The sequence below is a fragment of the Neovison vison genome, chromosome 9, assembly GCF_020171115.1.
Source record: "Neovison vison isolate M4711 chromosome 9, ASM_NN_V1, whole genome shotgun sequence".
Taxonomy (NCBI): domain Eukaryota; kingdom Metazoa; phylum Chordata; class Mammalia; order Carnivora; family Mustelidae; genus Neogale; species Neogale vison.
In genome coordinates, this window is record NC_058099.1 from 20,303,768 (window position 1) to 20,319,435 (window position 15,668).

Here is a 15,668-nt window from a genome sequence, read left to right on the forward strand (position 1 = left end):
CTCCGTGGAGATCAGGAAGCTTCCATGTTCTTCTGGCTGAGGGTAAGGGTGAAGGCTGGGAGGTGCTCTGGCCTTGGCTCATGCAATTCCTTGGACCTGAAACGCTGTCTAAGTCCACCCTTGTTCATTTTTCTGCTATCGGGGAAAGTTTCAGAATTGCTGAGAGTAGATCACGATCTCTCCTGGCACTCTGCGTATTTCCTAGAAGTACTTTGCATCGTTATTAATTGTCCATTTCCCGCGTGTGCTTATTTGAAGAATAGTGGTGTCCTCCCCTGGATCCACAGGTCCCTGAAGGTAGGGGGTGTGTGCCAGTTTTTCTTGTTCTTGCATCCACTATGCCTGCCATAGTTCTTGGGATACAGCAGATGTGCAGGAAGTACTTAGGGAGTTTTGAAGTAGTGAATAAGTGCTCTTTCCCTATAAAACAATGGTGTCTACACGATCGGGCTTTTTCTCCTTCGTCCCTCAATCTTTCTTTCTATTCCGGCTGCCTCGAGTCCTTGCTGGACATTATGCTTGCGGATTTCCCGGCAGCGGGCTGCAGTGACCAATTCGGAGAGGAAACTCCAAATTCTGCCTTTGTGTGGCCAAGCCCCTGGGAGTCGGGCACCGTGAGGCACGGTGCAGTGAGGAACTGAGCACGCTTTCTGCCGGCTCGCAGCTCATCCCTCAGGACCCTCCACCGAGTCCCCCGCCCGTCCCCCTCTACCGGCCACCTGCCTGCGGGCCGGCTGGGAGCGCGGACCCCCGCTGTACCGCGGAGCCTCGGTCAAGATGGCCGCGCCCGGCCGCGATACCCAGGGGTGCCGCCATGGCAGCCGCGGGACGCGCTGAGGCCGCCCTTCCAGCCGCCGCCATGTCGGCCTCCACCTGCGAGCGGATCCTCACAAAGCGGGAGAGCGTGGGCCGGAGGAAGAGCGCAGGGAAAGCCGAAGGGGCCGTGTGTCCTGCGGAGATGGCTGTGTCCGAGCCGGCGGGCAACGCCACGGTGAGCGCGATGGCGGGGCGGGGCGGCCTGGTGGTCGGAGGGGGTCTCATGGGGGGGTCGGTGGTTGGAGGGTGACTGTAGTCTCTGAGAGGAGCGATTTGGGAATTGGAGGCGATTCTGGAGGGCCTTCTGGCGGAGGAGGGGTTGTCTGCGCTCTGGCGGGTTTTGTGGGGCAGTGATGGGGGCCCTGCGGGGTCCGCGGGTGCTACATGTTATGGTTAATCCGTGTTCGGGGAGATCTGCGGTGACAGGGATGCGGGGAGTCTGCGGCACTCACGAAAAGGCCAGAGTCTGGAAGGCTCTGGGGATCGGAAATAGGGGCTTTGTGGTTTGTCAGAGACTGGGGAGGTGTGTGGCAGCTTGTGATCTGTGGGAGCCAAGCGACTTTGGTGCCTGTGGTAGTTAGAGACTGGATTGTCCCTGTGTGTGTGCAGAGGTGCAGGACGGTCCATTAGGAGCTTATCACAGTAGTTAAGAGATGATGATGGTTTAGGATAGGGAAATGCAGGGAAATGAAAAATCAGATCCAGAATACATCTGGAGATGAGCCAGTAAGATTTACTGACGAGTTGATATGAGACATGGGGGTAGAGAAGAATCAAGACTTACATCTTGACTTTTGGCTTGAGGCACTGGATAAAGGGGTTTCCCTTTTCTGGGAAAGAGTTGTGTTGGAGACAACCAGTTTTGGTGGATATAAATGGGAGCCAGAGTTGGATGACCGTGGTTCTGTTTTGGCCAAGTCAAGATGCCCATTACATGTCCAAGCAGAGAATGAGTAGTTGTTAAATGTATGAATGTAGAACTTAGGAGAGATTTGGGCTAGAGAATCCATATGTGAAAGGGTTCAGCGTAGAGATAGTATTTAAAGCCACGAGATTGGATGAGATCACTAAGGAAGGGAAGGCAGCTAGAGAAGAAAAGTGGGACCAAGGACAGATCTCAGACATTTAGAGGTTTGGTAGAGGAGGGGGCTGGAGGGGAAGGAGAATGAGGAGTAGTAGCCACTGAGATAGGATGAAAAATGCAAATGTGGTGTCAAAGAAGTGTAAAGAAGAAAACTTTTCAAGACAGTGGGAGTTGTGTTGTCACCATTGTGTCATATGCTCTTGTGAGTCCCAGACACGTGACTGCAAAGGTTTGAGTTTGGTGAGATGTAGCTCAATGGTTATTTTGATTGATTAGAGCTTTTTCAGTGGAGTGATAGGGATAAAATCCTGGGGGAATAAGTTGAAAGAATGGAGGTAATGAAGTAGAGACAGCAGGTGTAGACCACACCAAGAATTTTGCTGGTAAAGGGAGCAAACACACTGACATTACATGGGACATAAGATTAAGAAATGGTTTTCACTAGATGAATTGACATTAAAGCAACTTTGTATGTCAGTAGGAATGATTGAGTAGAAAGGGAAAAATAAGTGGTAAAAAAGAGAAAAGAGGTTAATTGTAGAGGGTGAATTCCTTGAGAAGGCTGTTGGGGTTTGGGATCTAGAGCATAAGTGGAGAAACTGGCTTTAGGCAAGAGAAGGGACACTTCCTCCATTTTAATAGAAAAGAGACAATGATAGGGGTTTTGGAAAACAGATTTGTGGAATTGGTGGTAAGAAGGCAAAGTAGTGCTTGTCCATTTACACTTTCTTTTTGAAAGTATATTTGAAAGTGAATCTGTCAGCTGAGAATGGGAAAGTAGCACATGCTGGATATTTCAGAGAGAAAGAGGAGAATGTTTGGAATAACCATCTTGGAAAGAGGAACAGGAAACTCTCAGTATTGGATACCCATTTGCGATACGTGTTATAAACCTGAAGTGGATCCAGGCAACTCAGTTGTTTGATTTTTCTCTCTTGGAATGTTCAGCTGCAAGGTTGCAGGCAGAGATTAAGAAGAGAGTTGAGTTTGATTAAGTTCGAGGCTTTGCTAGGTAAGTACAGTGGAGAAGAAAACGGGCAAGGAAGTTAAAGCTGTTTTCCATGGAGTGCATATGGTGTTAGAACAAAGAATCTAGGCAAGAGAAGAGAGAAGAAAAGTAAGGCCATGTGGTGATGGAAGATTGTGGAAAAGTGGTTAGGATCAATGGCTCATGGGGTCTGAATGCTTTTGGAGAATTATTGGCGTGGAAGTAGTAGAGGACGTAGGCTGGCAGCATGGGAAACAATAGTTGGGGATAGAATGTTTTCAGTAAAGTTGGGCTGCCATGGTATGTGGCAAGGTTTAGGAATGGATGGCTGATGAGCAGGTGGCTGAGTCTGGGAGTGAGAAAATCTTTTGGAGTCAGGAAAGAGAAAGGCCAGGCTGTGGAATGTCTCCTCTACATTGATGTAGCGAGAGTGCCGGAGCTGGAATGAAGAGGAACGTGGTAGTCAAGTTTTCAGTGAACAAGGAAGAATGGCTATGCACAAAGGTTGACCTAAGTGGCCCCAAAGACCATCCTTAGGGAAGCCTGCTTGCAAGGTTGACCTTTGGTTGATGTCTGAGAGCTTAGACTTCAGAAGGCATCCCATCATTTCCAGAAATGATAAAAGTGTCTCACTGTGCCTAAACTAGGTCAACAATATGGTTTATGCCGAGCTCCTGACTTCCTTCTGGAAATCTAAGATCTTAGGGGGTTCCTATGAGTGCCACTGTCCTTCCTTGGGAAACATTTCACGCATGTTCTCACAACTTACGTCTGGAGGAATCAAGTATGTCCTGTGTGACTCAGATACTTGTGTCTGGTTTCTGTAGACTTTACCCCACCCACCATTTCCTTAGCCGTTTTCTTTTTCTTTAAAGATTTTTTTTATTCATTTGTCAGAGAGAGATAGAAAGAGAGAGAGAGTATACAAGCAGGCAGAGTGGCAGGCAGAGGCGGAGAGAGAAGCAGGTTCCCCACCAAGCAAGGAGCCCGATGCGGGATTCGATCCCAGGAGCTGGGATCATGACCTGAGCTGAAGGCAGCAGCTTAACCCACTGAGCCACCAGGCATCCCTCCTTAGCTGGTTTTGGTGTGTTCCTTTGCTGTACTAAATCATAGCTATGGGTACAACTATATGCTGAGTCCTGTGGGTTTGCCTAGTGAATCATTGAACCAGAGGATTAATGGTTTAAAATCTCGTGATATTCTTTTTTTTTTTTTAAGATTTTATTTATTTATTTGACAGACAGAGATCACAAGTAGGCATAGTAGCAGGCAGAGAGAGGAGGAAGCAGGCTCCCCATGGAGCAGAGAGCCCAATGCAGGGCTCTCCCAGGACCCTGGGATCATGACCTGAGCCAAAGGCAGAGACTTTAACCTACTGAGCCACCCAGGTGCCCCATAAAATCTCGTGATATTCTAAACATGATAGGGATTTTGAAAGATGTATGAAAAATGGTTGAAAGTCATCATTTACCTCATCTTCAATCCCTGAGGTACAGGAGTCATGGTTGGGCCGCAACAAACAACCTCTGCTAGGGAACCTTGTAAGGGAGCAGTGTTCTCAGGAGACGGGTAGATTTCAGGTAAAGTGAGCAGGTGAAGACAATGGCCGAAGAGGTTGAAGGCATAGTGCAGTGATTAGGGTTTCTGTAAAGGCCACTGTTGGTGGAGTTCTGTTGGTGTCAGTGATTGGGGATTGGTAGGATAGGGGTTTGGGGTCATATCAGAGATAGACTGTGTTCCATGGGTATCAGTATTTGAAGGACCCCTGGGAATATGTGATTGGAATGTTTGGGGAGTGATTGGGGGAAATCTGTTGCTGTCAGTGATCGGCAAGTTTGTTGGAATCAGTCATTTGGAATTAACGCCAGTGATTGGGAGGCCAGTGGCAATCAATAAGAGCTTATTAGAAATCAATGACTGGAGGTCTGTAGAGGTTACAGATTGTTGACATATGGCAGCTAATTGATTGGTGGCTTATGGAGGTGGGGGGTCATTTTTCAATGTGAGATAAATATGTTTGAATGTGTATTTCTTGGTGGCAAAATTCTCCAGTACCTGGGTCATCCTCCTCTCACCTGCCTAATAAGAAGAGAATCTTTAGGGCGCCTGGGTGGCTCAGTGGCTTAAGCCTCTGCCTTCAGCCCAGGTTGTGATCTCAGGGTCCTGGGATCAGGTCCCGCATCAGGCTCTCTGCTTGGCAGGGAGCCTGCTTCCTTCTCTCTCTTTCTCTCTGCCTACTTGTGATCTCTCTCTGTCAAATAAATAAATAAAAATCTTTTTTTTTTTTTTAAAAAGAAGAGAATCTTTAACATGCTTTAATTTCTCTCTCATCCCCTGCCCCTACCAGTTGTAGTCCTGCTTATTTTTCTTACATCACACCTCTTGATTTTAAGGATACTTTTGTAACAGTTGTACAAGAACATTATCAAGTTACTTGGATATAACTAGACATTTGACAGGTTTTATTATTCATCATTCTTTCTTGTATATTTCATCTTTCCCAATATTGAAATCTTTATTCTAATGCACTTTTCCTTTAAAAAAAAAAATCATTGCTTTTCTCCTCCTCCTCCTCTTCTGTGTCCCTGTCCTTTTCTTTATTTCTTTTTTTCCCCCTTCTCTTTATTTATAAAGCACAAAGGCGATAGACTTTCTGCATCCTTACATGCCTAAAATATGTTATTTTTGGTTCCAAACATGAATGATCTTTTGACTGGTTATAAAAATCAAGGGTCTTGATTCTGCCTCAGAACTCTAGTCCGTAGTCTTTGGTTATAGAAGAAAAGATAAAGACTAATTCTTTTGTTTTTGGTAATTTTCTTTCTCTCTGATAATTATATAATTTTTTTATCCTCTTAAATAAACAAATTTGCCAATGGAACTGTCATTTGGGGGCCGCTACAACAAAGTACTATTGACTGGGTAGCTTATAAACAGGAGAAAATTATTTCTGACAATTCTGAAGGCTCGAAGTCCCAAGATCAGGGTGCCAGCATGGTTGGGATCTGGTGAGACCTTCTGCCAGGCTGCAGACTTTTTGTTGTATCCTCACCTGGCAGAGAGAACAGAGAGAAAGCAAGCAGTCTTATGACTCTTATAAGGGTATTAATCCCATTCACAGAGACTCCACTGGCATGCTTATCTAATTCTAATTACTTCCCACAGGCCCTATCTCCTAATGCCATGACATTGGAGGGTAGGGTTTCAACATATGAATTTTGGGGATACAGATATTCAGTCCTTAACAGGGACAGTTCTTAATATGATCTTTGTTTCTCAAAAAAAAAAAAAATGCAGATGTGGGTGAAGAATTAGTATCCTATATAATAGCATGATCAACACTGAATGGTTGAGGTAAGAGCAAATCATTATTATCTCATGCAAATCACCCATTAATGTGGATAACATTAGACTGAATAGGAATATTGCTATTACAGGGATCCGTAACATTCAAAGATGTGACTATGGCCTTTACCCAGAAGGAATGGGAGCGACTAGATCCTGCTCAGAGGGACCTGTATAAGGATGTGATGCTGGAGAACTACAGCAACCTTGCCTCAATGGGTAAGGACAATTCTTTCATAATTCAAAATGTGTCCACTCTAGTACCTTCTCTCTAAAGTTCTTGATAAGTTTGGCCTTGGTTATTATGAATTGAGGAGTTTTAATCCCTTTGGGTATGAGGCAGGATATTTGTGCCCCTGTCTCCAAAATGGAAGGTCTACTTAGATGGGGTACATGAGCAATCACATTGTGAAATTTCAGAAGCCATATATTCTCTCCCTCCCTCCCTCCCTTCCTCCCTTCTTTCCTTCCTGCTCCGTTCCTCCTTCCCTCCCTTTCTTCCCTTCCTACCCTTCCATCCCTCCCTTCCCTCTCTTTCCTCTCCTCTCTCATCTCTCCTCTTAGAAGCCATATATATATACATATATATATATGTATATATATATATATATATATTTTTTTTTTTTTCCTTCTTTATCCTCTCAGGGTTCTGAAGTCCAGATATTAGGGCTTGATTTCTGGGATGTTTGTTTTCCTAACACTCAATTTTTGTCATTTCTTATGAGCAGGGTTTCAAGCTCCCAAACCAGACATGATCTCCAAGTTGGAAAAAGGAGAAGAGCCATGGTTGGGGAAGGGCAAAAGACCCAGACAAGGTGGTCCCAGTGAAATAGCAAGACCCAAGCAAACAGGAACCAATGGAAGTAAGTTTCTAGTTTTTTGGTGATCCTTTGGAATTCTTCAATGAATAATTTATTTTTAAAATCTTCTTCAAGATCCCATACTCTTTTTTCTTAACTGGGAGTGGCAGTTGAAAAATACGAGAATTTCTTGGGGACGAAGAGTTCAAAGTACAAAGGTAGATGCTAATCTCTCTTCCATCTACAAACCACTTCATGTGTGAGGCTGAGGTTCATTTTAGTTGTAAGCCGGTGCTACTCATGGGAGTTAGCTTATACAGCTTGTATCGGTTAGCTTAGGCTAAGTTATGCTCTATTAAGGAATGACCCCTAAATCTTAGTGGCTTCCAACAAGAAAGATTTGTTTCTTGTTCACTCTGTAGCCTTATCCCACATAATCCTTTGGCCCTATACTGAAAGAGTGGTCCCTATTTGGCAAATTCTGGTCTCATGGGAAAAGGAAAGAAGAATGAGTAGAACCACTCTTTACACTGCTGATTGGAGGTGGTCCATAATCCCTTTCTGTTCACATTTCATTGGTTAATTGGTTAGAGCAGATCACCTGGCTTCTGTTAAGTTCAGCAGGGTAGGAACGTATAATCCTTCCAGAGGGAGGACTCAAGGGACAATGGGTCTGGGAGGTATAGTCTATCCACAGGGAACAGTAATACAGTCTGCCACACCATTGTATTGTGGTAGGAAAAAAGGGGAAAACCAGAGCTCTGAACCTCTGGTACCAGCCCCTGAGATGCCTAACAGACCCTTCCTTATTAATTGTCTTTCCTCATCCATGCTGTCCATCACTCAGCTTCCAGAAGGAACAGTTCTCAGAATCCCATTACTGCTTACCTTATTTAAAGCAGAGTTGTTTTTTATTTTATTCTTTTCCCCCAATATCCTCAGTGTTTTCCCTTCATCACTCAAACTCTGGGACTCCATGGTATCACGTTTCTCTCCTTGTGTGTTCAAACCTTCTTAGATCCATCCTCTTACCAAATCTCTTGGCATGATTCTCCCCTGCCTTTAATTACTTTCCATGTCCCTCCTTTTCACTGTGAAATGCTCTAACCCCATAGTGCATCATTATTTCCATTTGCTCATTAACCTGTGCAGTCAAATCCCACAGAATTCATGCCTATATGTGAATTTCTGGCTTTATAGTAACCACTGCTTACCTTTCAGTGCATATTTTGGTAGTTTCAGTCAGCATGAAATTCTTGCCTACCTGGCTTGAATTCTACCACTTGAATCTGGCCTTCTCTTCTAAGTGCTTCTTTACATTTATTTCACCAGATTCTCTTCTTTCTCACTTTGCTGAAGTGTTTCTAAGGTTTTGTCTTCTACTCTGTGTTCCTTTTTTTTTTTCCTATTGTATTTCCCTCAAAAGAATCAAGATGTTTATCGTATCCTGATGAGTTTTAAGGTAAATTGATCTTGTCCAGATAAACGTCCAGTTTCTTCATGTTGCACTCATATTTTACCTGCTTACAGGAAAGCCCAGTCTTACAGTATCAGAAATGGAAAGCTTTGTCTTCCTGTCTTTCTTTGTAAATTAGAGCTTCCTTTCACCTTCCCTATTTTTATCAGAGTCTGCTTTGATTTGAGGCCTGTCTACCTCAGAATTCCTGTGAATCTCTGCCTTCTCTTTTACTGTTCTCTCCTCAGTTCCTGGGTTGTTTTCTTCAGTTCTCAGACATCACTCAAATCAGGTGTATATTATCTCATACCTGAATTGCTCCAATTCTTAAGCCGATTTGTCAGATCCATTTTTTTTAAACAATTGATCTTGGATGTTGCCACCAGATATTAAAATATTCAATTATTATTTATATCACAATAGTACCCCCAAAAGCAGAATGTTTATAATATATATTTAAGTGTCCAAGTGTCCTCTGAATGTTCTGGGACTCTATGAGTTTCCCGAAACCAGAGGGACTAGTCCTTCAAATGACATATGAAGAGACCTCGTGGAGTTTTGATTCACCCATTAGTGGCTCCAATTTTGGCTATGTTCACTTTTCTCTCCAATACTTGGTGTTACAACTAAAAAATAGTCCTGGTAGTCATCTAATAGATCTTTGTCATTGCTGCAGTAACTTTCTTCTTGGTTCAGGTTCTTAGTTAGTACTTGGAGTTTCTTCAAAGAAAGGCTATTCTATTCCCTCCAATGATTTGCTGAGTCTAGTGAGCAATACATATCAGTTTCTGAAGTTACAGTCATTTTAGCTTAAAATTCACGTTTTAGTTGTTGTCTCAGATTCAGGAAAAGCTTACAGCCTTAACCCCATGCTCTGTCAGACCCAACTCTCCTAGTATTACCTTATTATTATACCATTTCACTAGTTCAGTATCCTCTCCACCCCCCACGGTAAATGTCTCTCACAGTGCTTTATATATTTTCATGTTGGTCAATCTCCATGATTATAAGGGGTTCTTACAATGTTGCACCTCAAGGGGAAAGGTTTGAGTTTTGGTCCCTTTCTTCCTAGAAAGAGATTTGCCTCTATTTTTTCCAGCATCCTTGGGCATTGGAAGATGCCGCCTTTGTCATGCTCTTGTTATAGTCTTTCCCCCAAAATGCTTGCATCACTTAAAATTTCCTAAATGGAAAAGCAGCTGGCAAGTCTACTTCTTCCTACTCTATCTATACTATATATCTGTACTTACAAAAATTGATCTTCTACTCCACAGGAACTAATCTCTTAAGAGTTCTTGATGAAAGGAATGGTATTTCCTGGCTATGTTGAAATACCATAACCCTTTTCTGTTTGATCCCAGTTTTCACTTTCATGTAATGTTCCTTTATGACCCAGGAAGCTATTCAATTTCTCTCTCTCTCTCTTTCTTGGAGACTCATATCGGCTTTTCTCGTGTCTGTTTAATTCCCACCCTAAAGATTTTTTCTGCTTTTCCATACAAATAACTGAAAAAAGTCACCTCAAAATGGTAATCTCAACTCTTTAAGTTTTTAGATTTTTACACATGTAGTATCCATACCTAGCTAAAAGAAGTCTTTGAATTTCAGTTCTAAATTCTTAGGAGAGAGAATATTATGGGTCTAGGTAGAGCTCTTTGTTTACCACCAACCAGTCAATTGTTTTCAACCAGGGGTGGATCATATGGTTCACACATGGTTGCTGCCATATGTCAGTGTGGGTGTGGTGGTCTCAGAGAAGGAAGACACACACTGGGAAGATATCTTAAAATATGTCATTGTATAATGTATGGAGGGAAGGATGTGAGCAATCATTTAAAGTTGGGAATCAGTTTAAAATTGATAATTAGTGGGGTGCCTGTGTGGCCCAGTGGGCTAAGCCTCTGCCTTCGGCCTCAGGGTCCTGGGATCGAGCCCCACATCAGGCTGTCTGCTCGGCAGGGAGCCTGCTTCTCCCTCTCTCTCTGCCTGCCTCTCTGCCTACTTGTGAGCTCTCTTTCTGTATCAAATAAATAAATAAAAATTATTTTTAAAAATTGATAATTGGTAATTCGTAGAGTGAGCTGGCAGAAACAAAGGTATGCTCCATACTTCCATAAGAGGAGGAAGACTCTTAGTGTACACCATGGTTTGAGCCAGGTGTGTCTCCGATGGTGACCATGGAGAATTGAATTAATATAGTAAGGCTGTGGGAGCCAAATACTATGGATGGACTGGCTGTTATCAAAGCTGGGATGCTTGGGCTGAGGAGAAACCTCAAAAAATATCAACTACAATCACAAGCTCTTTTAACTTCATCTGTTACCTAGTGACTGTTCTTTGTGTTTATTCCACCCCCACCCAGTCCCATGCTGCAAGGTCATATTTATGATCAGGCAAAGTTTTATCTAATTACTATTGTCAATTAACTTTTCTTGTTTTTCCTACAACACTTTCCCGTCAAGTCCAAGAAGTTAGGGCCATTTGCACTTGATATTTCACTCACTTTGGGATACTAGGCTTGAGTAAAGATGCAGCCCCACAATACGGCTTTTCTTTTATAAGTTATATTCCAGTATATGAGAGGACAAAGATTCACAAGAATGTCTTATTGAATTCCATTTTAGATGTCCAGCAAGGTAATGACCAGCTAGAGAACCACCAGGAATCTCAAAACAAACTCTGTAAGGAAGTTGCATTCAAGAGAAAAGGTCTGACTAAGAAGAAAGGCCATGAATGTAGTTCACTGGGGGAAAAAAGTGTGAGTACAAAACATGTTCCTTCAAAAAAAAGGCTTAAATTTGATTCACATGGAAAGAGTTTGAAACAGAATTCAGATTTACCTGGTCATATAAGAAACTATGCAAAAAAGAAACTTAATGTAGCTAAAGAGCCCAAGAAATCATTCAGCCATTGCTTACCTGATACAAAGAAAGACAAAAATCAAGCTGGAAAGAAACAAAAATTACCCAACCATAGCTTATCTGATAAGCATGACAAAACTCAAACTGGCAAGAAACATGAGAAATTAGCTCATCATAGCTTATCCGATACTAAACGGGACAAAATTCAAACTGGAGAGAAACATGAGAAATCATCCAGCCATAGCTCATCTCCTACTAAGTGTGACAAAACTCAAGCTAAAGCAAAACCCTACGAATGTAATCAATGTGGGAAGGTTCTCAGCCATAAACAAGGACTCATTGACCATCAGAGAATTCATACTGGAGAGAAACCATATGAATGTAATGAATGTGGGATAGCCTTTAGCCAAAAGTCACACCTCGTTGTACATCAAAGAACTCACACTGGAGAAAAACCGTATGAATGTATTCAGTGTGGCAAAGCCCACAGTCATAAACATGCCCTCACTGACCATCTGAGAGTTCATACTGGGGAAAAACCCTATAAATGTACTGAATGTGGGAAAACCTTTAGACACAGCTCAAACCTTATTCAACATGTGAGATCTCATACAGGTGAGAAGCCCTATGAATGTAAGGAATGTGGAAAATCCTTTAGATATAACTCATCTCTTACTGAGCATGTGAGAACTCATACGGGTGAAATACCATATGAATGTAATGAATGTGGAAAGGCTTTTAAGTATAGCTCATCTCTTACTAAACATATGAGAATTCATACAGGCGAGAAACCCTTTGAATGTAATGAATGTGGGAAAGCTTTCAGCAAGAAGTCACACCTCATTATACATCAAAGAACTCATACTAAGGAGAAGCCCTATAAATGCAATGAATGTGGAAAAGCATTTGGACATAGCTCTTCTCTTACTTACCACATGAGAACTCATACAGGTGAAAGTCCTTTTGAATGTAATCAATGTGGGAAGGCCTTCAAACAGATTGAAGGCCTTACTCAACATCAGAGAGTTCATACTGGGGAGAAACCCTTTGAATGTAATGAATGTGGGAAAGCTTTTAGCCAAAAGTCGCACCTCATTGTACATCAGAGAACTCATACTGGAGAGAAACCTTTTGAATGTAATGACTGTGGAAAGGCTTTCAATGTGAAGTCACAGCTTGTTATACATCAGAGATCCCACACTGGAGAGAAACCCTATGAATGTAATGAATGTGGAAAAGCTTTCAAACAAAATGCATCCCTTACCAAACATGTGAAAACTCATTCAGAAGAAAAATCTCATGAGTGAAATAAATGTGGGAAATCAAACGAAATGCATCCCTCACCAAACACGTGAAAACTCATTCAGAAGAAAATCTCATGAGTAAAATCAATGTGGGAAATCTTTTAATTCAAACTAAAGGTTTTATTTAACTTGAGTAGGATTCTGAATTTTAAGGATGTTAGAAAGCATTTAATAAGAAGTCACACCTAATTACACGAGAGAATTTGAAAGTGAATCTTATGTAGAAGCAATGGATGATACTAACCTTTTATAAAAAACATTGTTTTAAAGATAATCATTAATTATTTATATATTCAGACCCAAATATAAAGCTTTAAAAATCATTAATTAGCTGAATAATCAGAGCAATAGAGAAACAAATTACATATGCTGACAATTCCTAAGTTGCTTGAGTGGATGTACTTAAGCTCCATATATGAGAACTGAATTTGCATATCTGTTAATTTCCATGTATAAGTGTGTCTGGCCACTGGTATGAGCCTCATCTTTGATATTATCACCTAACCCTTTTTAAATGTCTTGTTAGCTTCTACATCAGCTGGAAACTTTCTAAAAGTTATTTATGTAAAAAATAGTAACACAAAATTAAGAAAAAAATAAAAGCCACTGAGAATAGGGACATCATTCTCTACCAGCACCAGTGTATTGTTAAGTGAAAAAAGCAGGTTGCTGAACTGCGTGTATAGTATGTTCCCAATTATGTACAAAAGGGGTGTTTATCTGTCCCCTCTCTGTCTATGTATGTTTGTACATATGTATGTATACATATATTTGTATGTGAATAGACTTGGTTTGAAAAAATATAGAAGAAACTTGATAGTGGTTGTCATGAACAAAAGAGTACAGGAGTGGGGGCTAGGATGGGAAGGAGACCTCCTTTTTATTATATACTGTTGGAATTTTTAAATAATGTACATGGGTTATTTTCACAATTAAAATCTTTTTAATATGCATACATCAACACTGATTAATATTTTCACTGAGCTCACTCCGTGGTGGTGTTTGATGAAGTGTCTATGCCTGTTATGAAGGGTGATGAATCTGAGGATATGCTACTAAACTTGGTATTGAATTCACAAAGACTTTTCCTATCCAACACTCATCTTTTTATTAAAATAATGAATTGCAATTGTAATTTAGCACTGTGTTTCTTCTATATGCCACATTTTTTTGAAAGATATGTTGTGATTGCAGGTGAATGAAAGTGATTTTCTGAAGTCACTCCTTTTTATCACTTATTCAGAGTACTTATATATAAACCTCTCAATCTGGGATTTCAAATGTGTTGCAACAAATGCCACTGTGTCCTGTTCTTGTTCAATAGCAGACATTGTTAATGGATCACTGCACTTTTTTCTGAGTGAACCTAAACTTGGCCTCAGAGTCACTCCTAAGCATGTATTCCAAAACGTACTGTGAATCAATTTGGGTTTCCAGATGAGAACTATTTTCTACTGCATACCTATTTACTATTATTACTTTTTAACCTCATAAGTCATGGATAAAAAAATACAACTGAATTGTTTTTGAATTGTTACACTAAAAACAGTGACATAAGGACAAAAATGGTTTTGTTATATAAGGTAATATTTGGCATGCATGTCTCCTTTTACATTTTCACAGTACATTCACTACATTACCTCATTTGTTCTTCAGAATAAACATATGGGTCAATAAGCAAGGCTTTTCTAGTGATCAATTCTGCTCAATAAATATTTCACCTGGATACTAGTCTAGCATAATGATGGACCCTCAACAAATACGTGATTAAGTGCCATTTTTGCAAATACTTTCCATACCAAGTTCCTGCCTTCCCAATTTCCTCATGTCAGAGAATTAACAGATGTAAGTATTGAGAATGAAATTGTGTGTGTGTGTGTGTGTGTGTGCATTCATGTGTGCACACGTGCATTAAAAAATAAACACATGGATGTTAGAACCTCATTTTCAAGTAACTTATTTACTCCCACAGAAGGAAAATGCAATGTGAAAGCCATTTTCCATCAGTAACTTATAACCAGGTGGAAGTCTGGTACTATACACAGAATGAATCCTCACTGTCCAGAGCTGTGGAAATCTGCACTTTTTAGAAGGATAAAACAGTTGCATGTTATGGCCATGTTAAATTTCCCACACTTCTTGGAGAATCCATAATAGTACCCCATACCTGGGAAAGTATGCCTGAATAGTAGAAATGAATTCTGAAAGCCATCCTATAGAGTAAGGAAGGAATTAAAAGTTAGCATCAATAAATGGGGGAGTGATGTCTAAAAATTACTGGAGGTGAGGGATAAAGAAAATAGACATACAGAGGTGAGTCTAAATCAATGATAAGATGTATCAAAATTGCCCAGAGAGTTTGTTAAAACACAGACTTTAGAAATAGGCCCCACCTGTAGAGTTTCAGATTTAGTAGGTTAGGGAGGGCGGAGGTGGCTGAGATTTTGCATTTTTAGTAACTTGCCAGAGATGCTGGTGCTGCTGGTCTGGGGAACACTTTGAGAAACACTGATTTAAATCATTATTGAAGTAAATTTAAAAAGTATTTAAAAATGTTTCTGAGATATTTCTTTAATATGAAGATAATGTTTATATACACATATACATATGTTGGAAAGTGCATATCACCATCATTATGTGGACAGTGATTCATTCGGCATTGTCGGTTTAAGAGTGAGCTTAGTGTTTTCCAAATAATTTTTCTATTTTCCTGAATTAACTTTATTTTGTTGTAATGAATTTTCATTACTGGGGTAAGGCCAAGTAGAGTCCTACTAATCCTGATCCTCCCACAGAAAACAGTTATAAACTCTGGACAAAATCACACACACACACAACCTGGTCTCTGGGTCATGAGGTACTGGAGAGTGAACAAAAGCAGATTATGGGAATGTGTTGAAATTTGGGAGAAGGGAATGTAGGAGGTTAGATCACAGCTTTTAGCCTGAGGACATGCTGAAGTTGGTATGGCAGAGGGTTGGGTAATTTGATAGAAAACGGGGAAGTCTTTT

The 15,668-nt window shown here is 41.0% G+C and overlaps 1 protein-coding gene across 1 annotated transcript; it reads left to right on the plus strand.

The window, feature by feature from the left end:
- Positions 1-843: 843 nt before the first annotated feature.
- On the plus strand, positions 844-13,792 carry ZFP37 (ZFP37 zinc finger protein). The gene is made up of 4 exons (XM_044265110.1): positions 844-991; positions 6,329-6,455; positions 6,965-7,099; positions 11,117-13,792. Exons 1-4 carry the CDS (start codon positions 860-862, stop codon positions 12,658-12,660), a joined length of 1,938 nt encoding a protein of 645 aa, XP_044121045.1. The 5' UTR covers positions 844-859; the 3' UTR covers positions 12,661-13,792.
- Positions 13,793-15,668: the final 1,876 nt, after the last annotated feature.

What these genes read in the sequence shown, in the direction of transcription:
- ZFP37 (XM_044265110.1), top strand. Translation starts at nt 860, where the DNA reads ATGTCGGCCTCCACCTGCGAGCGGATCCTCACAAAGCGGGAGAGCGTG. An exon ending in CAGCAACCTTGCCTCAATGG is followed by an intron (nt 6,456 to 6,964) that starts GTAAGGACAATT and finishes TCTTATGAGCAG; the next exon opens with GGTTTCAAGCTCCCAAACCA. An exon ending in GCAAACAGGAACCAATGGAA is followed by an intron (nt 7,100 to 11,116) that starts GTAAGTTTCTAG and finishes ATTCCATTTTAG; the next exon opens with ATGTCCAGCAAGGTAATGAC.